At 44.5% G+C, this 26,528-nt stretch overlaps 2 protein-coding genes across 8 annotated transcripts in view; both read left to right on the top strand.

The window, feature by feature from the left end:
* Nucleotides 1-2,696: 2,696 nt before the first annotated feature.
* Nucleotides 2,697-11,363, top strand: dapk2a (death-associated protein kinase 2a). 3 transcript variants are annotated; one of them, XM_065952551.1, is made up of 9 exons: nt 2,697-2,854; nt 3,065-3,170; nt 5,496-5,717; nt 5,849-5,987; nt 7,051-7,180; nt 8,299-8,374; nt 8,506-8,658; nt 8,739-8,790; nt 10,331-11,363. In XM_065952551.1, the coding sequence occupies exons 2-9, from the start codon at nt 3,109-3,111 to the stop codon at nt 10,982-10,984; spliced, it is 1,488 nt and encodes a 495-aa protein (XP_065808623.1). In that variant the 5' UTR covers nt 2,697-2,854; nt 3,065-3,108; the 3' UTR covers nt 10,985-11,363. The 3 variants fall into 3 exon arrangements, with proteins under 3 accessions (XP_065808623.1, XP_020512563.1, XP_065808624.1); XM_020656907.3 differs by having other exon boundaries at nt 2,698-2,854; nt 8,739-8,784; XM_065952552.1 differs by having other exon boundaries at nt 2,777-2,854; nt 3,100-3,170.
* A 3,435-nt stretch (nt 11,364-14,798) lies between these two features.
* Nucleotides 14,799-26,528, top strand: part of herc1 (HECT and RLD domain containing E3 ubiquitin protein ligase family member 1) — a 61,574-nt gene continuing 49,844 nt past the window's right edge. For all 5 annotated transcript variants that reach the window (XM_065952549.1, XM_065952548.1, XM_065952547.1 and 2 more), the window contains exons 1-8: nt 14,799-15,008; nt 20,595-21,571; nt 21,778-21,873; nt 22,165-22,359; nt 24,287-24,598; nt 24,755-24,851; nt 26,004-26,147; nt 26,303-26,430. In XM_065952549.1, the coding sequence (XP_065808621.1) occupies nt 20,621-21,571; nt 21,778-21,873; nt 22,165-22,359; nt 24,287-24,598; nt 24,755-24,851; nt 26,004-26,147; nt 26,303-26,430 (1,923 nt within the window). In that variant the 5' untranslated portion in view covers nt 14,799-15,008; nt 20,595-20,620. The remainder of the gene's footprint in view (nt 15,009-20,594; nt 21,572-21,777; nt 21,874-22,164; nt 22,360-24,286; nt 24,599-24,754; nt 24,852-26,003; nt 26,148-26,302; nt 26,431-26,528) is intronic.

Raw genomic sequence — 26,528 nt, 5'->3', positions numbered from 1 at the left:
CAGGTGACGTCCGAATCTGAAAAGGAAGATGAAGTGCCTCATTTGACTGTTTCCGTTGGGCGGCTCTCTCATCTGAATAGTGGTATTGTTTCACTTTATCTCCCTCCCTCCGAGCCGCCTGTTTCATTTAACTATCAGTGTTCCTGGTCACGGATTGAACTTCACTTATGTCCTTATTATAGTTCGATAAACCAGTATTACCACCGCTCAGCTCTAATTGTGCTGATAACAATGTGGTACGGATAAACTCTTTATTCTTTATTCTCTTTATTATAAGCTCATTCCAACAAGGTGTTTTAAATCAAGGGTCAAGATGTGACCAATCAGAGCAGAACCAGAATCATGATGAACAGGCAGAAACCTGGATCAGAACCAGACTCATGTTGGACAGACAGAAACCTGGAGCAGAACCAGACTCATGTTGAACAGACAGAAACTTGGAGCAGAACCAGACTCATGTAGAACAGACAGAAACTTGGAGCAGGACCAGACTCATGTAGAACAGACAGAAACCTGGATCAGAACCAGACTCATGTTGAACAGACAGAAACTTGGAGCAGAACCAGACTCATGTAGAACAGACAGAAACTTGGAGCAGGACCAGACTCATGTAGAACAGACAGAAACCTGAAGCAGAACCAGACTCATGTAGAACAGGCAGAAACCTGGAGCAGAACCAGACTCATGTTGGACAGACAGAAACCTGGAGCAGAACCAGACTCATGTTGAACAGACAGAAACTTGGAGCAGGACCAGACTCATGTAGAACAGACAGAAACCTGGAGCAGAACCAGACTCATGTAGAACAGGCAGAAACCTGGAGCAGAACCAGGCTCATGTTGAACAGGCAGAAACCTGGAGCAGAACCAGACTCATATTGAACAGACAGAAACTTGGAGCAGAACCAGACTCATGTAGAACAGACAGAAACTTGGAGCAGGACCAGACTCATGTAGAACAGACAGAAACCTGGAGCAGAACCAGACTCATGTTGAACAGGCAGAAACCTGGAGCAGAACCAGACTCATGTGGAACATACAGAAACCTGGAGCAGAACCAGACTCCTGAAGAACAGGCAGAAACCTGGAGCAGAACCAGACTCATGTGGAACAGACAGAAACCTGGATCAGAACCAGACTCATGTTGGACAGACAGAAACCTGGAGCAGAACCAGACTCATGTTGAACAGACAGAAACTTGGAGCAGGACCAGACTCATGTAGAACAGACAGAAACCTGGAGCAGAACCAGACTCATGTAGAACAGGCAGAAACCTGGAGCAGAACCAGAGTCATGTTGAACAGGCAGAAACCTGGAGCAGAACCAGACTCATGTTGGTCAGACAGAAACTTGGAACAGAACCAGACTCATGTTGAACAGGCAGAAACCTGGAGCAGAACCAGACTCATGTTGAACAGGCAGAAACCTGGAGCAGAACCAGACTCATGTAGAACAGATAGAAACCTGGAGCAGAACCAGACTCATGATGAACAGGCAGAAACCTGGATCAGAACCAGACTCATGTTGAACAGGCAGAAACCTGGAGCAGAACCAGACTCATGTGGAACAGACAGAAACCTTGAGCAGAACCAAACTCATGTGGAACAGACAGAAACCTGGATCAGAACCAGATTCATGTTGAACAGACAGAAACCTGGAGCAGAACCAGACTCATGTTGAACAGACAGAAACCTGAAGCAGAACCAGACTCATGTGGAACATACAGAAACCTGGATCAGAACCAGACTCATGTGGAACATACTGAAACCTGGATCAGAACCAGACTCATGTTGGACAGACAGAAACCTGGATCAGAACCAGACTCATGTTGAACAGACAGAAACCTGAAGCAGAACCAGACTCATGTTGAACATACAGAAACCTGGATCAGAACCAGACTCATGTGGAACATACAGAAACCTGGATCAGAACCAGACTCATGTTGAACATACAGAAACCTGGATCAGAACCAGACTGACAACAGCCATCTGATGAGTAAAGTATAAAGCGACTAGGTTAGCAAAGACAAGCTTAATGTGAGAGAAAAACTATATTTGCTAGCTAACCTTTGATTGGAAGACGATGTACAGGTGAAATAAATTACTATAAAATAACTACCATGTCTTCCTTGGATTGAAACATAGCCTAATCGTAGCTTTCAACATCAGAGGATTAAAACTAATTTAAAAGCACTGACTAAATGTTTAGATTATTCACATCACCCTATGAATGATTTCAAAATACTGCAGAGTTTTTTGTCAGACTTCAAAGTGTGACAACAGGTGTTTCATGCACGAGCTGAACAGATGGTCTATCCAAGTGACAGGGCACGCGCACCGCAGTAGCAACAACATGACGCCAAAGCTCATTTAAATATTTGCAAATTCATCGTTTACAAACATTTGTGCGATGTTGTGCTCTATATTTGATACTTTTCAAAGCATCATCTGACTCGCTGCGTTTTGATTGTCAAATCGGCAACAAATTGATACGAAAAAATATTTTTTGGAACGGTTTTTACAAACTTTTTGTAAGTGTAAGAAGCAGTGTAAACACATTAATAATACGATTTTTATTATTCTCAAACAAGTTGCTTTGCTCGGCCCATTGTTTCTTATATATTAATGATAGAGTAAGCAAAAATGTTCAAAAGAGCCTCTTAACACCTCCCAGCAACGCCACTTAAATTAGTAGTTTTCCGCATGAGGTTTGGTGTGACGCTACCTTCGTGCATGTTCACGGACTGTGTTGAGAGTCTGCGTGAATTGAACACAACACGGAGACACGCAGAGGACTTAGGTGGACTCAGGAGGAGAACATGGTGTCCACGATCATGACCTGACGTGTGAATAACGGTGAGATATTTCATGTTTAATGATGTTCATTTGCGCATCATTTTTGTCAAGTGAGACTTTTACAGTTGGACTTTAATTCAGAGTGTGTCCTGCATGCCGAGCCGTCTGTGGAGAAGTGTCGCCCCTTAACTCATAATGCAGGTTTACTTGGGGTTGTCACGTGCATTAAATTGTTGAAACAGGATGACGTTTTTCTCCTGATTTTTGCAGAGGGATGAAAATACTGCAGACGTTTCCTCCTCTAGGCTGAAGATATGGACTCATTCAAACAACAGAGAGTGGAGGACTTCTATGAAATTGGTGAAGAGCTGGGAAGGTACAAACAAACATGCATGGAGAGTCTCTGATTGGATGAATGCAGACACTTTATGGTATTGGTACTGATTGGTTTATCAGTATTGTGTATGCCATGAATTAAGTATCAGATTCTTTGAATTGATTTTAAAGACTTAATTAATCCAAGATGATTAAAACAAACATTCAAAACATCATAAAACAGTCTGAGGACACTAGAGAAGGTGTTTATCAAACAAGAAAGCATCTGAACAACTACTAAAAACTACTTTAGAAGAAGATTTACTCTATTAATCCGGTGAAGAAAAAAGAGGTAACATTTTTACCTCAGTTAATGAGGCATGCTACACACACAGAGGTTGAAATACACACACATGCACAAACAGGATCCTATGGACATGCACTAATGGAGAGATGCCAGAGGGCTGCTGGTCACAGCAAGGTTCTGGTTTGATGTCTTGCTCAAGGGGACCTCGGCAGTGCTCAGGAAGTGAACTGGTACCTCGAACTGTCGGCCCTCAAGTCCCTACAGACTGAGCTGCTGCCGCACAAGTCAAGTAAATATTATTTGAAACATTTATTATAACGTCAGCGAGAAGCTTGCAGGAAAACAGAGGCGTTGCAGAGGAGAGATGGGATCAGCTGAGCCAGCAGGGGAGCGTAGTGCTGTGTGTGTGTGTGTGTGTGTGTGTGTGTGTGTGTGTGTGTGTGTGTGTGTGTGTGTGTGTGTGTGTGTGTGTGTGTGTGTGTGTGGTGTGTGGTGTGTGGTGTGTGTGTGTGTGTGTGTGTGTGTGTGTGTGTGTGTGTGTGGAGCTCCTGCTGTGTCGTGCTTCAAAACACAGAGACACAATGTGAATTCTCAGACTTGGAGAGCAATAACGCCGTTGCAGAATCAATATGAGCGTTCAAAAGCGGTCTGAAAAGGTCACTGTAGGATTCCCAAACAGAAGTTGCATTGCTCAGGTTGCACAGACGAGTTTGTAGGCCGCTGCACGGAGCGGCTACTGCCATGCAAAAATAATTTGTAAATGAAACTGAATCATTAACTGAACGCTGAAAATGTTCCCTGCACCTGATACATCTGAAGAGTTTTTTAATTCACCTGCTTTAACAGGAGTCACAATGTGTCACACAGCTTTCACACGTTTACTGCAGACTTCCCCTCAATGCTCCTGAAAAAACACAATAAATACACCAGCTTGTGTTTGTTGCCCTGTTGTGTTGCTGCGTGTTGTCAGGTGGCGACAACTGTTGTGCATGTCGAGACTCTTCTATCTTTAGCGGCAGCTAAATGTGCTCTGAGAGCGGCTGCAGACAAGGAAGTGGAGTGTTAGCTTACACACAAGAGGAGCAGAAAGAAACAGGAGCAGCTGCACGGACGTATCATAACCTTTGAATTTTAAATACATCACCAGGGCAGACTCAACAAGGATATGAAGTGTTTGTGTTGTTGTTGTGTTTCTATGAGTGCCGGGCTTCTCACTCTGCAGCAGAATGTGTGTAGCTCTATAAATAGACTGACGTGGAGGGAAAATTTGAGCTACAAATTAAATCACAGACCGACCGCGGTCCTGAAGCATCTGTTATGGTGGGTCAAGGTTTAGTCACAAAATAATGAAGAAAATATAACAAGACATGTTGCAGAAACGTCAGGCCTAAAAAAATGAATGTTCTTTATTAACAAATAATGACCACAGTCAAGGCATTGTCGTGTTAGCGTTTCAAAATCTTTGATAAAGGACACCTTGTTTACAAACCCACCTTCATGTTTTTCATTAAAAGTCTGTTGTCCTTCACATTTAAGGTGACATATCCTCCTCCTCTTCAACCAGTTTAAATAAGTCTCAGAGCTCCTCAAAACATGTGTGTGAAGTTTCTTGTTCTAAATCCACTCTGATCCTGTATTTGATCATGTCTATAAACCCCTCTATTTTAGCCCTGCTCAGAACAGGCTGTTTCTGTGTCTGTACCTTTAAATATGTAAATGAGCTGTGTTTGGCCACGCCCCCTCTCTGGAAGGGCTTGGGTGTACTCTGGCTTTCTCGCTCCATGTCCTATTGTTTACGGTGAGAAGGCAGACTCAGAGGGCAGAACAAACACCTAGCTGTGGGAGTGTCACCCACCTGGGGGAGGGGTTACTGCCCTTTGTGATGTCATGAAGGGAAAATCTCCAAACAGCCTGTTAGAGCACACATTTTCTGAAAAATAGAGCAGGCGACAGACGGAGAGGATGGACTTTTCTCGTCATTGGGGGGTTTGTAGACAGACTAGGGACACATGGTGAAGTATATTTTGCAGAATATGTGACCTTTAACCTCTCTCTGTGTTTCCTCTCTGCGTGTTCCAGCGGGCAGTTTGCCATCGTAAAACAATGCAGAGAGAAAAGCACGGGCCGGGAATTCGCCGCCAAGTTCATCAAGAAGCGTCAGAGCATGGCAAGCTCTCGAGGGGTGAGGCGGGAGGAGATCGAGCGGGAGGTGGACATCCTGCATCAGATCCAGCACCCAAACATCGTCACGCTGCACGACGTCTATGAGAACCGGACCGATGTGGTGCTCATCCTGGAGCTGTGAGTCTGCTGGTTTGGTGGTCTGAGGGTCTGATGGTCTGATGGTCTGAGGGTCTGAAGGTCTGATGGTCTGAGGGTCTGAAGGTCTGATGGTCTGAGGGTCTGATGGTCTGATGGTCTCTGTGTTTCAGGGTCTCTGGAGGAGAGCTGTTTGACTTCCTGGCGCAGAAAGAGTCTCTGAGCGAAGAAGAGGCCACACAGTTCATCAAACAGATCCTGGAGGGGGTGAACTACCTGCACGCCAGGAAGATCGCTCACTTCGATCTCAAGGTTCGTCATAAAAACAACAAGTTTACATTTACAGGAAGGAGACACTGACATGTTCATACGGAGAGCTCAGGATCTGTGTGAGTGAAGAAGGGACTCACGTGTTTGATCCTCAGGCCGTTTTATTCTGAAGGATTCAGCGTCATTTGTACATATGTTCCACTCAGTATCGTCGACATTTATCACAGTTTGAGCTCTTTGAACTGTAAGACATGAGAAGCTCATATGGAGTTTCTGAAGGTTTTAATGAATATTTACCGAAATTACTTAATTCCTGCTCCTGCGCGCACCATAGTGGTTATGTGGCCAAACAGAGGCTGCAGTCCTTGAACCCCGTCTTGCTGCACTTCATCGCATGTCATTCTTCCCTGTGTCGGACTTATTCCATCGTCCTCCTTCACAATAAAGGCATAAAATCCTACATAAATCTAAGCCCAAAAAGACATTTGCAGTTGGGTCGGGACCCAAAACTGTGTTGCAGAGCTGTTTTCAGTGGGTCGCCAAAGCTTCAAACACGTTTGTTTGCTTGTCTCACATTTAGAATCATCTGAGGTCCAAACTGCAACATGTTTTACTAAACTCTGACACCTTGTGTTTAAAATGGGTACTGCAGTCTAAATTCAAAACATTGTAGAGAGCTGTCTCCCCCCCCCCCCCCCCCCTCTCTAGAGTGGATGCTCATGCAGGTTGCCATGTGGTGGACACTGAAGCTTCAGTGTTTAGCCAGCTCTGCATCGGAATGTAAAAAGGTTAAAAGTTAAACTGGGTTTCTACTTTAGAATCAAAAATCCTGTCTCTCTTTTGACTCTAAGAACACACTCTTCTGTCTGTGCTGGACTGTTATGATGTTTTATATGTACATGCGTCCTCACAAAGCACACACTCTGGAATGTGTGTGTCACGGAGCTCTGAGCTTCATTTTACTGATCACTGTTTGTTGTAAACACTGACATATTCTTACCTACAAATCTATCTTAGGTCTGCTTCCTTCAGACCTTCTGACCTCCATCAGTCCAAAGTTTAGAGAGTTCATTTAAATCTCACTGTGTGTGTGTCCTCCTTCCAGCCTGAGAACATCATGCTGTTAGACAAAAACGTGCCGCTCCCCAGAATCAAACTCATCGACTTTGGTCTCGCACACAAGATCGAAGCCGGGGTCGAGTTCAAAAACATCTTTGGAACGCCGGAGTTTGTAGGTAAGACCAGTTCCTATATATGTTTTTTCATTTCTTGTACATTTTGAGATGAAAAATCAAGATCTTGGGAGCGCTGGTGGCACAGTGGTTAGTGCCACGGAGTGCCATGTATGGAGGCTGCGGTCTTCCGGGCGGGCGGCCCAGTTTCGAATCCGGTCTGTGGCTCCTTCCCTGCATGTCATTCCCCTCTCTCTCTCTCTCTCTCTCTCTCTCTCTCTCTCTCTCTCTCTCCCTGATTTCTGACTCTATCCACTGTCCTAACTCTCCATTAAAGGCACAAAAAGCACAAAAAAAACAACAACAACATCTTATCACTTGCCTAACTGCTAAACTCCACCAAATCCGTGTTTGGCCCGTCTCCACTCCGCCATGGCGCCTGAGCTGATAGGTTTATACTTTATTCAGTGTGTGTGCTTCTTCTGGCTCTGCTAAGCTCCGTCTCCTCTGCAGCAGACTACACAAGGCTTCTGTTTCTGCAGGATGTCGGAGCACGCAGCATTAATTGACCACAGAGCAGATCGAGCAGGACAGCAAGCCAGACAGTGAAACAACATTAAAACATCGGGTTTATTTTCAAAATAAAACACTCGGTTCTGATGGTCGGGAACAATGACCTTATGTGTGTTTGTTCTTGTTGTTGTAGCGGTTTTATACCACATCGGATTATCTCACACTGTTGCGCATGATTCTGTAATTACCGCGGGAACTCCTTGGTCTCCTGACTCCAGCTGTGAGGCGGTGCTGCTCCGTGCTGCGCTCTGAGAACGCAGCCTGTGGGTAAATGGTAAATGGACTTGAGCTTATATAGCGCTTTTCTAGTCTTCCAACTACTCAAAGCGCTTTCACACCACATGTCACACCTACACATTCACACCCTTTCACACACTGATGGTAGTGATGATTGTTACGTAGTATCATCCATCAGAAGTAACTAATGCCATTCATACACCGCCACCGAAGCAGCGGGAGCAATTTGGGGTTAAGTGTCTTGCCCAAGGACACACTGGGTGTTGACGGACAAGGGAGCATGGAGCACGTACCGGAGCGGAGCTGACATGCGACGCACACGTATCTGGTGGAAGTTCGGGCTCACACCTCTCATCTTTTTGTGTTTTAAGCTCCAGAGATTGTGAACTACGAGCCGCTCGGACTGGAGGCTGACATGTGGAGCATCGGGGTCATCACCTATATCCTGCAAGTGATACATTAACAACACGATAACCTGCACAGAGAACTGCAAATTACGAATACTACACCTTCTCCTGCAGCTTCCTGTAAACACAGAGGTCAACAGAGGTCAACTCTTCTCCTCCGTTTGTCTGCAGGCTGAGCGGGGCGTCGCCGTTCCTCGGGGAGACCAAACAGGACACTCTGGCGAACATTTCTGCCATAAATTACGAGTTTGATGACGAGTTCTTCTGTCACACCAGCGAGCTGGCCAAGAAGTTCATCAGCCAGCTGCTGGAGAAGGATAAGAAGTAAGAGGTGGAGAGACACAGGACACGAGGAGGGGAATCTCTGTCTGAGTGTTCTAACCAACGTTTGATCTCTCTCACAGGAAAAGGTTAACCATTCAAGACGCTCTGAATCACCCATGGATCAAGGTAAAGGTCGTTATCTCACCTGCACCGTGTGACATTAAGGCATGACTCATAGACTCATTTAATATCTGAATAGTAATGAGGGACACTTCAACCTGTCCCTGTGCTTGGTGTCTAAAGACGAGGAGGTTTCTGTGTCCAGCAGCTAGTTAGAGCTCGTACTGGTGTCAGGATACAGGAAGTGAGGAAGACGTCTTTTCATTCAGTACTTCTGGACGCTGTCTCTCTCAATTTCAATTCAATTCAAATAGCTTTATTGGCATATATTGCCAAAGCATATAATACAATAATAATAATAATAATGAAAAGTAATAATTAGCGATTAAATATTTTAACAATGAAAAGAAAAATAAGAATGAATAAATAAACAAACAAATACAAATAAAAATAATAATAATAATAAAAACAGGATTTCTCTCTCTTTCAGGTTTCTCTCTATCTCTCTCTGCAGCTGGTTTACATACATGGTCTTACAAGGCAACATCAAATCAGTGATTTCTAATACAGTTTGCTTATCAAGGTCAAGGTTTATTTATTCTTCTCCCTCGGGAGAAATTTGTCTCAGATACGGGGAAATTGCTGCACAGACAAAACATGAATTTAAAAACAGTTATTACAAATGTGCTAAACATTAGCTTACCCCTGCTACAAATTAACCAAGCATCTGCTGAAGTTTCCGTACACACACACACACACACACACACACACACACACACACACACACACACACACACACACACACACACACACACACACACACACACACACACACACACACACACACACACACTCCTACACTCCTACAAGTGCATGCACACTGTCCACACATGCCAAACACATACTGTTTCATACATGTGTACGTACACACATGACAACAGTTACCAGGACCTCGGGGGGCCTCCTGATTTTGCGTTCATCCTCTGTTATTTGCTCATTTTGTGCACAATATTCATCCTGGTGCACACTTACTTTTATCGTCTTTCACGGCTTTGCTGTACCAGTTTTATTTTAAAAGAATTAAAGGTCTCGTCTCGTCTCATTTCGACGCCCGTTCAAAATAAAGGAAGGGTCATTTTAAAGGCTGAAGTAAATAAAACTTTGGGCCATTAACCTGAAATGTACGGTAAATCAAATGTACGTTCTTGTGCAGCTTTTTGATTCCAGACAATGACAAGTGTTGACAAGAACACTTGTCAGGGCGTTGGTGTGACAGAACACTGTGTCTCCAAGAAATGTGCATGTGCATGATAAACATTAGCCAGTATTTCATGAGTGTTTCCCTCCACTCTGTGACGCTGTAAAAATGTGCTGAATACTTAAAAACATGAAATAATTGGACTGTAAAAACTTCGGCTGCAGCAGAAGAAGGTGAGTGTGCTCAAAGAAAGCCTCTGCATATATTTATGATGACTTTTGAAATGATCTCTTTTCTATATTTGATTAGTATTCCTCTCTGATCATGCATTAGCACTCTGAGCTCTGTCTCTGTGCCTGCTCTTCACTCTCTGAGCGACACTCTCTAACGCCGCTTTCTTTATAAACTTTAAAGTCCAACGAGCACAAGGAGGAGACTAAAACCCTGGAGCCCAAGAAACGGGAGCGCCGGCAGCTGAAGACGAAGCGCCTGAGGGAGTACACCATCAAGTCGCACTCCAGCATGCCGCCAAACAACACGTATGTGAACTTTGAGCGCTTCGCCCAGGTGGTGGAGGACATCGACCAGATGGAGAGCTCGTTCGTCAGCCTGGCAGCAGCTCACGACTCTCTGCAGGAGGACATCGACACCATGGTGTCGGTCTATAACGAGAAGGAGGCGTGGTACAAGGAGGAGAGCGAAGGAGTGCGCCACGAGCTCTCTCAGATCCGATATGAGTTCCGTAAGGTGGAGGCCTTTAAGCGCAGCCTGCAGGACGACATGCAGGCCTTCAGCTCCAGCCTCAGCGCCGTCAACAGCCGCTACCAGGAACGACAGAATCACCTGGACGCCCTGCGCCTGGAGCTCAACAACGAGCTGCAGTGGGTGCAGGAGGTGATGGGCTCGTTCCCTCTGGATGGAAGCGGAGGAGGATACACCAACTGCAACTTCTCCACCGTCTTCAACAACGACGTGAACGAGGCGTTGAAGGAGCTGCTGAACCGCTCGTGTGGAGGAGAGCTGCTGTCGGGGATCAACCTGGACTTTGAAAGCGGACAGCAGAGATAAACGCTTTTAGTTTCATCGTTCATTAAAACACGTTAACGTGTCACAAGGTGCTGCATGTACAACCCTTAAGAATGATCTGATGCTAAGATTAAGGACGCACTCACACTCGGCCCAGTTGTCCCACGGTTGTCTCACACTGGTCAAAGGAACTGGACTTTGGTGGTCAAACGTAGGATTGCCTAGTGTGAATGCGCCCTTAAATATCAGGCAGAAAGAAAGCTTCTTTTCCACGTGCTGTAAAGCTTTGAGCGGCATGTTTCAGTCTGGTAACATCAGTCTGTTGTGCTGTGTGTTGAAGACAAATACAACAAGATAATGGCTTTTCTGTTGGTGTATGTTGTCCATGAAAGCTTCATATAAAAGAGTAGAAGCATCTGAATCATGAGGTTATTATTTATGTTTTTTGAAAATGCAGCCTTTGACAGCTGATTTTAAATCTCTTTTAACAGCTTTTGAGAAGTACCTGTGTGACTTTTTATAGATAGCTTGTAGCAACTGTTTAAGATTAAGATTTACTTTTATTGATCCTGCAAGGGGACATTCTGTTTTTACACTCTATAATCATGCAACACACACATGCACAAACAGGATCCTATGGACATGCACTAATGGAGAGATGTCAGTGTGATGGGGTGGCCCCTGGCAGGCGCTCCAGGGCTGGTGGTGGGTGGGGGGTTTGGTGCCTTGCCCAGGGGCACCTTGGCAGTGCTCAGGAAGCAATCTGGCACCTCTCCAGTTACCAGACAAATATTTGGTCTGCACCGGGACTTTAACCGGCGACCCTCCGGTTCCCAACACAAGTCCCTACAGACTGAGCTACTGCTGCCCCTACTGAGCTACTGCCGCCCCAATTAAAGGAGCAATATGTAACTCTGACACCTAGTGTTTAAAATGGGTACTGCAGTCCAGATTCTAAACATTGTAGAGAGCTGTCGCCCCCCCCTCCTCTCTAGAGTCGTTGCTCACACAGGTCACCATGTGGTGGACTCTGAAGCTTCAGTGTTTATCCAGCTCTGCATCAGTCTGTAAACCTTTCTGTGTTCTAACCTCTCTCCATTTTTCAAAAGCATCTCCAATATTGATCCTAGTTTGAGCACGTTTCTGCTCGTGGAGCTTATTAGAAACATGCAGAGGCTTTTTAGGTCGGGTACAATCACTTCTATCTGAACCACTTCTCTTGCCCGCTTCCATCGCTGCAACACCTGTTGACCTGATAACTGCTCTCATATCTGGCAAACCGAGGGGCGTTCAGAACGGCCGTGTGGGGGTGCCTTAAAACCGCCTACTTTCTCTGGTCCAAACAAATCCAGAGCATTCAGGAGCAGAATCTAAAGTTAGGAGGTCTGATCATATAGTCAGGTCACTTCTACTCACTACACATCACACTGACTGGCCTTTTAAAATCCTCACTTATGGTGACAGGTTAAAAATGAGTTATAAACTATTTTTTGTGGCCCCTTTAAAAATCATCCTAACCTTTCTCCAGCATACGGCGCCCCTGGTTTCAGATAAAAGCTCCTCTAAATGTCTTCTAGGATCTTTCTTTTCACGCCTCGCTGATAGAAATGAGACTCATTCTGACGACAAACAGACAAACAGTAAACATTGGTCTGTGCGTGATATCATCTGTAAACAGCTGCTGGGTCGGGCCGCTCTGAGTCTGCTCGGTGAAGATAACACCATTTAGCTTACATCCTGAAACACACTCGAAGGATTTATAGGAACCTCGACACAATAATGACTTAACTAATTATGAACAGCAATATTTGTTAATTTAATGCTGATAATGAACACTAATGTGACATGTTTGTTGTTGCACATATACAAATGTGACATTTTAAATCATTAAAAAACATAATTAGAAGATATTCTAAGTATAATTAAAAGACATTTAACAGCGAAGGCACCGCCTGGATGCATCCACAGACCCCTGGAGACAGACAGGGAAGTTACTAACCACATATTTGTATGAGAGCTCCTGAGCTTTCAGGTCTTGCAGGATCCTCGGTACGGCCTGCTGCTATGGTATTGTAACTACGATGCAATATAATATGATACGATTAAATACAACACGACATGACGTTGTACAGAACCATATAAAAGGTATATGAAGGTATAGAATATAACATGATACAGTAAGGTATGATACGATCTGATGCGATACAATACGGTGCAATATAGTCGGATACGGTAAGATATGAAACATTATGATATGATGTGGTACGATACGGTATTATACAACATGAGCGATATATCAAGACTCGGTAGGAAACAATACCACATGATAGGAAAGTATAGGATGGATACGTTACGGTATGATGTAATGCAATCCACACAAAGACACAAACATAACACCATTTCAAACACACACACGAATATCTGTAAACACTCACATGCTAATAACCAGTATAATCAAGTGCATGTGCACTCACTGAGAGCAGAGTCTGTTCACCTCTTAAAGAGGACATATTCTGAAAAATCCACCTTTTCAGTGTTTTTGAACATATATTTGGGTAACCTGAGTGTCTACCAACCCACAAAGTGTGAAATAAATCCATCCAGTCCTTTGTTTGTGGTCTGCATAAGTCTTACAATACAGAGAAAAATGCTCCCTTTCTTTCTTTTTTTTAAAACTTATTTTTCAATTTAGTACGCATATAAAACATACAACTTCAGGAGATGCTTTTCAGTTACACTTGTCCATTTTCTCATGAAATCCTAACATGTAATTTTACCAAACAATTACACATCCATATCCATACCTGTATTATATACACACACCCTTTCCTTCATACCTACATTAGATAGACATAGATTTACATACATGCATATAACCACACATATGGCAGCCTTCACATCGTTTTTCAATCCTTTTTCCTTGATTGACTAACGACTTCTGCAAACATTTAGGTAATTTGCTATACAATAGACAAGTGCATTTAAAGTAAAATGAATAAAATAAAATTTAAAATAAAAATATTAAGAGGTGACTAGAGCCCAGAAAATGCTCCCTTTCAAATGTGCTCTCCTTGTGATGTCACAGTGGGATTCTGGTAATATAAATCCCCTCCCCTCCCCAGGTAGCTCCACCCATGGACTCCACCCCCGCATTTAAAGAGACACACACACCAAAACGGAACGTTCTGAGAGAGCTGGTTTATACGGGGTCACAAACCTCCTCTGGTGCTTGATTCATGTTATATTTTGACCAAAGCACAGCCCAGATGTTTCATTTAGACCACAGGGGGACTGGACTGTTTGAAAAGGTGAAGAAGGAGGATAATATGTCCTCTTTAAAATCTATATGTCAGGACTTTTCTAAAACCAACTTTTAACTTTTAAACACACATACAGACAATTCAAACAGTACAACAGAACAAACAACACACATTGGCCACAAATTAAATGTCTCATCTACATCTCAGACACATGGCACACCCCATACATTATAGACAAAATAGTTATGCCTGCTGTAACCACAAAGTATGGCACGAAGAATGCCACGGCATCCAAGCTTGTGCAAGGAAACAGTGTATAATAACCACAGTTGACAGTGAGGCAGCACCTCTTTTTTCTTTTACATTGAAAATTGTTTAACATTAAAAGCAAGATTAGAAAACAACGTATCAAATAAAAATGCCCTATGACCCAAAAATATCCCTTTGTCTGTTTTCTGGGCTGTAATCCATCATTCCCTTTAGGACAGAATTTGATAACACACTGACTGACAGACAGACCGGTGTGACGTCACCGCGGGGCTGGGGCCGGGGGCTCGGAGAGGGGGCCGGGTCTCAGCAGTCATTCGCAGTGAAGGTCCGGGGAGAGGCGGGCGGAGACATGGAGAGTCAGGCATGCCTCTGTCTCCTAACACAGTAACCCAATCACTGCGTACAGACATCAACTGAACTGCTAGTCATCGAGCAATGAAGCAAAGTGAGTTTATTATTCTGTAAGCAGAACGAGAAGAAGAAGAAGAAGAAGAGGAAGAAGAAGAGGAAGAGGAGGAGGCCGCTGACAGATCACGGTAAGCTTTTTTAGAAAGTGCAGCTAGCGAGCTAACCGGCTATGATACAGCAGATAAGACAAACATATCCCCCCCGGGCAAAATGTCCCACACTGTACCGGGGCTGAGCTTGTGCACGGATATGCATGCTGTAAAGAGCACATTTATTCCCCACCTGTCACACCTGCAGGTTCACGCGTTACACCTTTTGTTAATGTGTTGTTGTTTTTTTTTTAATGCGCTGCTAGCTGAGCTGAGTGACGAGAGGAAAGTTAGCTTCTGCTAGCTAACATAAACAGTAGACAGCCGTGTTTTTGCGGGGGGTTGTATTCAAAGAAACTGCCTTAAAATAAACAGTGAGTGTTTAAGTGATAGTAGTTAAAGCTGCTGTTGTTGTTGGAGATGTTAAATATCAGCCTGTCTGCTGTTCTGCTGATTTGTGAAGCTAGCTGGAGGTGATTATCATCACAGGGTAATCTGACACAACATGGCAGGTGCTTTTGTTTAATATCTGACACAACAAACAAGGCTGCAAGTTTGTCTTATTAATGTGTTTTAATAAATAAATAAAGCAGAATTTAAGTTGACATTTAGTTCAATATTAAGGTAGCTTGGTGCTAACTGATTCTGCTGCATTCAGGGTCTCCTTTAAATGCTCGGAAATCCTGAGTTGACTAGTCGTTTCTTTTTTGTCTTCGCTTTTGTTTGTTCGCGAGTTTAAAGGGGACATGTTATGAAAAATCCACTTTGACAGTGTTTTTTGAACACATATTTGGGTAACCTGAGTGTCTACTGACCCACAAAATGTGAAATAAACCCATCCAGTCCTTTGTTTGTGGTCTGCATAAGTCTTACAACACAGAGAAAAATGCTCCGTTTCTAATTTCCCCTCCCCTCCCCGGGTATCTCCACCCAGGCTCAGGCCCATTTTTTTTTTGGTAGGGTGGACCGCTCCAGTCCGTCACCCAGTTTTACACCCAGGTACTTGTAGAACTTGACGATCTCCACGTCAGTCCCACTGATGCAGACGGGGGAAGGAGATGTTTTATTCCTTCTTCAGGTCGACTACAATCTCCTTAGTCTTCCCCACATTTGCTGCCAGGTCTTTGTTTTAATGATCAACAGTATTAAAAAGCACAAAGGCTGTGGAGAGAGTCATAAATACGGGGACAGAGAGAGTGGGGAACGACATGCAGGAAAGGAGCCACAGTTCAGACCCGAACCCGGGCCGCTCGCTGGAAGACCACAGCCTCCATACATGGGGCGCGCCCTAACCACTAGTCCACCGGCGTCCCCCGAATGCTCTATTTTTTGGTATTGAAGTATCGTATGACATTTTAATATCGCTATGTGAAGAAAGTCTGCAGCATTTTTTCATCAGTTATCTCGAACATCATGGGGGGGCTTATTGTTCTCACATACAGGCGCAGTGTTTGGAAAATATCTGCATTTTCAGCCCCCATGACAGGGAATAGATCTTAACCTTCATCTTCTGAGGCCTGCAGACGTAGTGGAGGGATTAAAAACCCTTCTTAAAACTGTTTAGAGTCAGTGGTTAGGTTGAAGACGCTTCAACGTCACCTTCTTTGACCTTTATTGTATAGAAGTGTCGAAACGCTCTGTGTGCTCTAACCAGTAATTATGTCACTGTACAGGTGTCTGTACATCGTGTAGTGTTCCAAAAACATGCCAAAATTATGCGTTACCGGGTTTGACCTCACGTGATACACCCACAGACTGACAGCATGTAAACCGTCAACCGTCTGTCAGCAGGGCAGATCCATTGTCTTGTCACTCAAACCTGCGATCCCCTGCATGCTTCTGCAGGTTGTCTCAGTTCATGTTTACAGTCGAGTAGTTCACTTGAGGTGTCTGTGCCCTGAAGGGGTTTCTTTCCTGTAGGAAGAAAAATATGCTGGTACGAGTTTACGAGGGAATTCTCCGTAAACGAGAGCTGTGAGGGTTATCCGACTGAAGAGACAATGAATAGCCAAATAAAGCGTTTTGTTTTTGGTTGACTTTTAAAGCAAAAATGTCACAAAAAATATTAAAAAGGGGTTGTCATGGAAGCCTGGCTCATCAATAGACATCCCCCCCCCCCCCAAGAGTCAGGGGGCGTGGCCCAGATTCATGGCTTGTCACAATTGATTATTTGTCAAGTGTGTGTTTTCAATATTCTTTTTTTTTACCGCTCCTGATCGAGTTGGAGCCTCCCCAATCTGGAATCCAAAATATCAGACCTGTTTGATTTTTATGATTCCAGATCGTAAAAGACAGACAAGCGTCACCAAACCGGTGTTGCATACTTGTCAAGCTGACAAACTTGGCAGCGAACATAAAACATGTAAACCGTCTTCTCAGCTGACCATGTCCATTGTCCTCCATATTTGTTTTTCTTCCTAAGTCATGTTAGAACACTATTTGCATAGCAAACAGTTGTTGACAACATATGGTTGGCTCTTACACAAATAAAGATCTGCTACAAATTAGGTGTTTCACCCATATAAGGTTACGGCTTCAGACACCCAAAAGTAGGAGTGATAACAGGTGGTAGATAGACTTGAATAATACATTTCACAAAGTTACCAAGATGAATGAATTTAATGAAAATTCGTACTAACAACTGTCCTCATGTCTGTGGTCTCCGTGTTTCTAAAATTGACTAAGATTTGAGGATCGTCTCGTGTGTTACCAGATTTAACATTTTGACGACCTTTTCCTCACATGTTAGGATTTGCTTCCTTTTATCCGTTTGTAAATGAGAAGTTTTGGGGTTTCAAATTGTTGCTGCGACGAAAAAAACATTGAAGACACTTTGGACTGGTAGAAATTGTGATGAGAATGCGTCACCGCTTGATACCCTGGAGCGTGATGAAGCTTGTTAAAATCCATATAGCGCCCTCTGCTGGTGAAAGAGAACTTCTAGTATAATACAGTGAAACATAAATTAAATGCTGTTTGATTGGTTTCAAAAGCATCACATATTGGTGATTGAATCTAGTAATACTGGCAGTAGTTACTGGATAAGCTAATATCGGCCAAATATCGGCGGGTCGATTTATCGATCGGGCTCTAGTTTTGAGACATTTTATGGATCGTAATATGAAAAAAATAAGATGTGTTTGCACACTAATTTTCCCTGTTGTCAATTTTTCATGATCCGTTTTTATTTACTTCATCCAAAATGAAACAGATTTAATAGAACGCTCATGCTTGAGGCTTTTGTTCTCAGGGTTTTTATTTTTTTGGGCTCGACCGATATGGATTTCTTGGGGCCGATACCGATATTGGGGAGACAAAATAATCAGATACCGATATATCGGCCAATAGCGTTCTTAGATCTATGTCCAATCTGTAGAGATAGCTAGATTAGAAAATTAGCCGATAACGATAGTCACTGGATACTAATGTTATCGGCTGGTCGATTAATCGGTCCATCTCTAGTTTTGTTGGCCTCGTTTTAAAGTGTCGTCTTAATTTACACTCATCAGAGACATTAGAAGCAATTGTCAGTTTGATGTTAACTAATACAACAGGAAACCTCACTGCCTCGTTCATCAGCTGCTGCACTCTCCTCTGCCTGTGAAACATCTTCTAGATCAACATCTGAGAATAAAAGAGATGACGCTGATGAACGATTATTGCTGGGGAAGCCTTGCTCAGGTAGATTATCCTCAAACACCTGTGTGACCTGGACTTGAATCTGAACCTTGTCTTACCCTACCTGGCATGCTCGGAGCCTTTTCTGGAACAACAGAGTGTCAGTCAAAGATTTCACAACCTTATACTTAATGATGCACCACCTGTGTGTCATGTCGAGATAAGCTGAAGAAGAACCAGTTAGCCTCTGAGAGCCCGCTTCAGATTACAGCTGCTATCATATCTTGCTTTCCTTTGTAAGTGCTAATAGTAAAGTTTCCATCACTTATTGATTCTTTAAAGTAAAGTTTGGACTCTCTGTGACCTGATATCCACAGGTCAACAACATGTGTGTAATGTTTACAATGAGGCCGGCTGGAGTTTGTCCTCGAATGTACGACTGAAAGTCAAATGAAAGTAAAAAAAAAAAAAAAAAAGTTAACTTTTCGTCTTATGAAGTAAAATACAAACACATGAACTCAAAAATAGGAAGGTGGTTTTAAAAATGTATCCTTTATCCCAGTGAACGGGGATTTGGACTGTGAAAGGTGCCCCTGCTGGGGGTATCTGGTAGTGCTGTCACTTCAAACAAATTTAGAACATGACAGAGTAATGTTTCAAGCAATTTCGAACCCCCAGCCCTCCCACCTCTGCACGGACACATCACATTTTCATAACTGAAGTTTACCATAGCAATAATGAGCCTAAAACCAGCCAAGTTATTTTTAAATATTTTTTGCCAGAAACACAAGTCTCTCAACCGAGTGCAGCTCTCCTTTACTTGCTGACGAGATCACCTGTTCAGACAGAGCGCACAGACCTTCCTAGTACTCACAAATATTTGCGAGCCAGCTTGGAGAGTTGTGGGTTTGTAGCGACCCTGTGTCTCTCCACCAGAACAGCGGGCTTCTGTCTGCAGAGAGAAGAGTCTCCCTCAGCATCACTGTCTTCATTTACGGAGGTCAAGAGTGCATGCAATGGGTTATGCTGAGAGCGCCCTCTGCTGGATCATGCGTACTACTTCAGACAGCTTGATGCGCTGATTCAAACGGCTCGTTACAGTTCAAATGTGATTACGTGAACGTTCTCCACCCAGGTTCTAATGAGTGTTTGAATGAAAAACCACCGCACTAGTATCTGGAAGTTTAAGCCGTTCTGAGAGCTGTGACTCGACAAGGACGGAGCAAACTATGAGCCTAATTCCTCAGGAAGACTTTCTGAGGCGGAACAGAATCCATTAGGCCAGACCAGCAGGGGAATCTGTGTCCTTCGGGACAGTAAGACTCTGTGGTCAGCGACTTCAGAGCACTGCGGAGAGATGAAAGCCGTTCTCCCCCTATCTGGTGTCTGGAATTCTCAGCCACCCCTGTGAGCTGTGACTGACATAGACGGAGCAAACTATGAGCCTAAATCCTCAGGAAGACGTTCTATGGGTGCATTCTTTATCAGAAACCATTTCGATTAAGATTAGGAATTCATTAATGTATGACACGGTTGTTCACTATTTGTGATGCCAAGAGAAATCAAGGAAAGCAACATGTATACTTCTATCTACAGAGTTGGTGATGGACCGTAAAAAATGTCTCTTTTGGTTCTGTTTCATGAAGAGTAAAAGATTTTCCAGGAAGGCCTTTATGAACATATCATTAGCTCATAATCACATTTTGATTTCCGTGAAGTTATTTAAATTGAAAGAAAGGCGTAAACCCTGCTAGTAGTAGAGGAAATAAAACATTTTCAGTAAGTAGAGAAACTCTTCTGTAGCTTAACATCGACTATCCTCTGCAGCAAGCAGTAAATACACTTTGATTACTTCATCTGCTTTGCTTTTTTTCTTGAACTGAAAAACATTCACAATCTCAAACTGAGTTCACTGTGTCCCTTCAGGGAAAGGTTGCATATAATATTCTTGGCCCACAGATGATAATAGTAATAAGCTTTAGCCTCATGTGTGCTTTATGTCTCCAGGACTGATGGCTCCAGAGTGACATGCCATGGCTTTAATGATCCCCCCGGTGAAGCTCAAATGGCTGGAGCACCTGAACAGCTCATGGATCACAGAGGACAGCGAGTCCATAGCCACGCGGGAGGGAGTGTCCGTGCTCTACTCCAAGCTGCTGGCCAACAAAGAAGCGGTGCTGCTGCCCCAGCAGGTTCTGTGTCTGAAGGGCCCCCAGCTCCCAGACTTTGAGCGAGAATCCCTCTCCAGCGATGAGCAGGAGCACTACCTGGACGCTCTGCTCAGCAGCCAGCTGGCCCTGGCCAAGATGGTCTGCTCCGACTCTCCCTTTGCTGCGGCGCTGCGCAAACGTGTGCTGGTGCTCCAGAGAATCTTTTACGCACTGTCCAACAAATACCACGACAAAGGGAAGGTCAAGCAGCAGCAGCACTCTCCGGAGAACAACTCGGGCTCCACCGACCTGCACTCTGTCAGCGAGCGGCCGCGCTCCAGCACCGACGCCCTCATTGAGATGGGGGTCCGAACGGGCCTAAGCCTTCTGTTTGCTCTGCTGCGCCAAAGCTGGATGATGCCCCCTCCCCCTGGTCCTGGTGGAGGTCCTGGGGGCAACATTAACTTGTGTAATGATGTCATTCACACAGCCATCGATGTGGTCAGCTCCCTGCCCCCCCTCTCTCTGGCCAACGAGAGCAAGATCCCCCCGATGGGTCTGGACTGCCTGGCCCAGGTCACCACTTTCCTGAAGGGGGTGACCATGCCAAACTCTGGGGCGGATATTTTAGGGCGGCGGCTGGCCTCGGAGCTGCTGCTGGGGCTGGCCTCTCAGAGGGGATCCCTGAGGTACTTGCTGGAGTGGATTGAGATGGCTTTGGCTGCTTCGGCGGTGGTCAGCACTATGGAGGAGAACAAGGTGCTTCAGAGCCAGGAGGGGCTCATCGGATACGACTGCTTCATGAACATCCTCATGCAGATGAGACGCTCATTGGTGAGTTAACTTAAGTATTGATTTTATCCCCTCAATAGAAAACTTAATGCAAAACAAGAATCACTGCAAAGAATAGCAAATTCTATTCATCTATGTGCCTCATAGCACAGAAATATTACACCGGCGTGATGTCTTGTATGGTCAAACCATTGATTTTCTGTGTGTGTGTGTGTGTGTGTGTGTGTGTGTGTGTGTGATTGTTTCAGGGCTCCTCGGCAGATCGCAGCCAGTGGAGAGAACCAACACGCACCTCTGATGGCCTCTGCTCTTTATACGAGGCAGCACTCTGTCTTTTTGAAGAGGTAAGACATTTAAACACTCATCACTGTCTGTTTGTGGCTCTTTAAAGGAGCAGCATGTGGCTCTTTAAAGGAGCAGCATGTGACTCTGACCCTTAGTTTTTAAAATGGGTACTGCAGTCCAAATTCAAAACCTTGTAGAGAACCCTACCCTTTTGTATGATTGTACTTCTAAGAATTCAAGAGTTCTTAACAGGGTTTATTGGTTACAAAAAAATGAACACGGATGATTTTTGCAGACTGCTTTACTCGCAGGTAACCTTTTTTAATAATCGTGTTCGTTTCTTGTTCCAGGTCTGTCGGATGGCATCGGACTACTCTCGCACGTGTGTGAGTCCGGACAGCATCCAGACCGGAGAGGCCCCTGTGGTGTCAGAGACCTGTGAGGTGTATGTGTGGGGCAGTAACAGCAGCCATCAGCTGGTGGAGGGAACACAGGAGAAGATCCTGCAGCCAAAGTTAGCCGCCAGCTTCGCTGATGCACAGACGGTAAGACAGAACAGTTCCTGTGTGTGCTGTGGAACTGTTTGTCTGCTGATCAGCAGGAAACTTCTGCTTTTAGGCAGGATGATTGACGATGCCATTTATGATACCTCGCCTGTCAGAGACAAGCGTTTTCTTTGTATGGACGATTTTGACACAACGAGAGAGAAAAGATGTTAAAGAGTGGCGCTGCTAGCTCCGTTAGCGCTGCTAAGTATCCCAGGATGCTTTGAGCAGCGAGTTGGACGGTTGCAACACATGGGGGTGAAATTTGATTGACATTTGAGCTGCCACGCCCACACAGTTCTGAGTAATAACCAAAACTGCAAATCAATACGAGTTTTTCTAAAAGTTATAAACTTTAAACAGGTTTTTGTGGATGCTTAATATTTAAAGTCGGGGTTCAAGGGGATTAAATGACGCAGTAAAAGATTAGGATATGACTTGAAAACTACGATTGTTTGGAAATGTTTTAATGTAAACTAGAACCCGACCGCAGAGGGCGCTATATGGTTACAACAAACATCATCACTCTCCAGAGTGTCGAGCGGTGATGAACGTACATGCTCAGTTACTTTCCAGTCGAGTGACCATCTTGTCTTCATCATAAATCAATATCTGTATCGTCCCCAAAAATCCCATATCGGTCAACGTGTGAGAAACGTGAGACCTCTAAGACGCTGATAAAGGAGTGAAGCTTCGTACTGAACAGCCATTTCTGATTCCATTACCGCTATTTAATCCAGTTTAGCGCCACGCTGTGTCCGCGCCCACATGAGTCTTCTGTTTGAGCCGTGACTCACGTTTGAATGCCTTTTGTTCTCACTGAGCAACAACATAAATGAGCTCCTGCCACCCCAAACGTCTGTTTCTCAGACATCAGTCGACTCAAATCTTTTATTCTGTATTCATCCTCAAAAGTGAAGAAACTGTCTGAAGAAAAGTCTCAGAATAATGTTGTTCTGTTTTTGGTTATTCCATCGTGAGTGTTAATGTGGAGAAGGTTTTCACCCCACAGTTTGTAAAATGAAAGGGTCTCTGGTTCTTCTGCTGGGAAACAGGAAGAAATGTGACATGCTGTATTTGTTAAGGCCCTGACACACCAAGGAGATGGTTGGTCCTAGTTTATGCAGTGTGTCAGGCTCCGTCACTACCAGTCAGCTTTTTTGTTGAATCAGCATTGGCGGTCGGTGGAATCTCTCTGATTGGCTGTTGGGAGGTTTAATTTCTCTCCAGCTCTCCTCACAGGTTTAGGAAAGCCCCTTGAGAATGCCGCTGTAGTATCCATACTTTCACCCATTAGTGCGGTTTCTCCTTATTTTGTCTCCTCCGCCTCTTCTTTTCTTTTTCCACTAAAAGACCAAGGGCTGACAACAATGCCAGCGCCATTTTCTACTTTTTATCAGACATTATTCTCCACTAGTAGACTACCTATAATACGAGTGGTGAGCGACAGCGGTGTGAAAACGGTCTTCTCGTATCATAACAACAGACTACCGCCCCCTGCTGGCATGGAGAGTTACCTCCTCTCCTCATGAGCAGAACGTACATGGTGGTTGGCTGTCGGCTGTAGTCTTTGCGGTGTGTTTAAGTGACTCCACTAGTTCTTTGCCGTCTGCTTGGTGTGTCAGGGCCTGTAGATGAGAAGCACAAAACAGGGACTGTATTTGTTGTGTTTCTGGTGTTGGTGGCAGCAGCAGATTCTGCAGGCCGTCTCTACCTGCATTGAGACATCCACACCTGGTCCTTATAACTGACTCTTTACTCAACAAACCCCTCAGCCTTGGAGAATAATTTGTTCTCTGTTATCTACATTGATTACCTGCAGCTTTGTATGAGAGGCCGCTCATTCGTGGTTCATAAACAGTAAAACGATTATCACAGTCCCATATTGCCACGTTTCTTAAAGGTCCTGTCCCTCGTTTCTCTGCAGATTGAAGCAGGTCAGTACTGCACTTTCGTGATTTCCTCTGACGGATCCGTTCGGGCCTGCGGGAAGGGAAGCTACGGCCGCCTCGGGCTCGGGGACTCCAACAACCAATCGACCCTGAAGAAGCTGACCTTTGAACCCCACCGCGCCATCAAGAAGGTGTCGTCGTCCAAAGGCTCGGACGGACACACGCTGGCCTTCACGACGGAGGGTGAGGTGTTCAGCTGGGGGGACGGTGATTATGGCAAACTGGGTCACGGGAACAGCTCCACTCAGAAATACCCTAAACTTATCCAGGGGCCACTGCAGGGGAAGGTAGGGGTTCACCTCGACATCACACCTTTCATTTAGTTATGTATCACGCTCCTCATTTGGTGAACTTTTCTGAACCAAGAAATACAATCAATGCATGTTCTGCTTGTGTACCTACCGACCCTTAAAAATGTGCGTGGCTGTTTTTTTTCCTGTCAGGTGGTGGTGTGTGTGTCTGCTGGATACAGGCACAGCGCTGCAGTCAGCGAGGACGGGGAGCTGTACACATGGGGAGAAGGAGATTTTGGAAGATTAGGTAAGTTGATGGTCTACGAAGATATTTTAAAGAGGACATATCATCCCCCTTCTGCATCTTTTCAAACAGTCCCCTGTGGTCTAAATGAAACATCTGTGCTGTGGTCAAAATATAACATGAATCAAGCAGCAGAGGAGGTTTGTGACCCTGTATAAACCAGCTCTCTCAGAACGCTCCATTTTGGTGTGTGTGTCTCTTTAAATGCAATGAGCCCCCCCCTGAGCTTTCCCCGTAGACATCACTCCTTTGCTAGCGAGAAAAAAATGGCGGACCTGTGTAAAAGTTTTGCTCTAGGCTGGGGGTGGAGTCCATGGGTGGAGTTACCAGGGGAGGGGAGGAGATTTTGTTTTACCAGAATCCCACTGTGACATCACAAGGAGAGCACATTATAAACAGAGCATTTTTCTCTGTGTTGTAAGACTTATGCAGACCACAAACAAAGAACTGGATGGGTTTATTTCACATTTTGTGGGTCAGTAGACACTCAGGTTACCCAAATATATGTTCAAAAACACTGTACAAGTGGATTTTTCATAATACGCCCCCTTTAGTATAAAGCTGCAATTTTAATTGGATTAGCCTCGGCTGATTGACAGTTACAGGGCTCTGATGTTGCCGTACAAGTTTTTCAGGTTTCAGATCAAACTGGACTCAGCCTTTTTTAGAGTTTAGCGCGGAGAAAATTGAGCTTTCTGTTTGGTAAATGAGTCGCTGTGTGCTAACAGAATGACGGCTGTAAATCTTTCTTGTTTTGCTTTTACTTCCTGTTTGGTTGCTTTTATTTTAAAATGAAATTATACATTTCCTTTAGTCTGATGGTTATGACACTAATGCAAAGGTCTGCACACTGTTCAGCTAGAAAGTGGAGAACGACATACAGGAAGTGAGCCAAAGGTCAGACTTAAACCCTGGGCCTAACCCTTTGGCCGGTAAAACCATTCTTGGCTGGTGAATCTTTTAACCAATCAAAGTCTAGGTCAGTTTATTTCAGATCCTGGGTACAAGGCGACGTGAGACGATGACGTTTGGTCTGTTCTCTTTCTGACATTCAGACGGGAAACGTGTGCACGTTTGTGTTCTTTTTCTGTGATTTCATCACATCCTCGACTCTGCAGACACTCTAACCTTTTTCTTTTTTCTTTGGTTTCGCAGGTCACGGTGACAGCAACAGCAGAAACATTCCTACTCTGGTCAAAGACATCAGTAATGTGGGCGAGGTGTCGTGTGGGAGCTCTCATACCATCGCTCTGTCAAAGGACGGACGCACTGTGTGGTCGTTCGGAGGCGGGGACAACGGTATGGAGATTTATCAGTATAATATATAAATTAAAAACATATTTACAGAATCAGGAAACTCTTGTTTTTGGTTGAAGTGTGTGAGAATGTGTGTCACCACGGTTACATATTACCAAAATGTGACACGTCGTGTTTAACCTTGTTACGTCTCGCAGGGAAACTGGGTCATGGTGATACTAATCGAGTCTACAAGCCAAAGGTAGTGGAGGCCCTGCAGGGCATGTTCATCAGGAAAGTGTGTGCAGGAAGCCAATCATCTCTGGCCTTAACCTCGACAGGACAGGTAGGACGTCAAGTCGTGCTCGTTTCCCCTGAGAACTTTTATCTGCTTTTAAAAAGAGAAGCTGCTGTTTACGCAGGACGCTGATTGTGAGAGATGTG

Source organism: Labrus bergylta, chromosome 3 (assembly GCF_963930695.1).
Source record: "Labrus bergylta chromosome 3, fLabBer1.1, whole genome shotgun sequence".
Taxonomy (NCBI): domain Eukaryota; kingdom Metazoa; phylum Chordata; class Actinopteri; order Labriformes; family Labridae; genus Labrus; species Labrus bergylta.
This window is presented reverse-complemented; position numbering and strand designations above follow the sequence as displayed.

Excerpts from the sequence above, each read along its gene's own strand:
- dapk2a (XM_065952551.1), top strand. The coding sequence starts at position 3,109 with ATGGACTCATTCAAACAACAGAGAGTGGAGGACTTCTATGAAATTGGT. Across the intron at positions 5,718-5,848 it reads GTGGTGCTCATCCTGGAGCT|GGTCTCTGGAGGAGAGCTGT; the intron begins GTGAGTCTGCTG and ends TCTGTGTTTCAG. Across the intron at positions 8,659-8,738 it reads CTGCTGGAGAAGGATAAGAA|GAAAAGGTTAACCATTCAAG; the intron begins GTAAGAGGTGGA and ends TCTCTCTCACAG.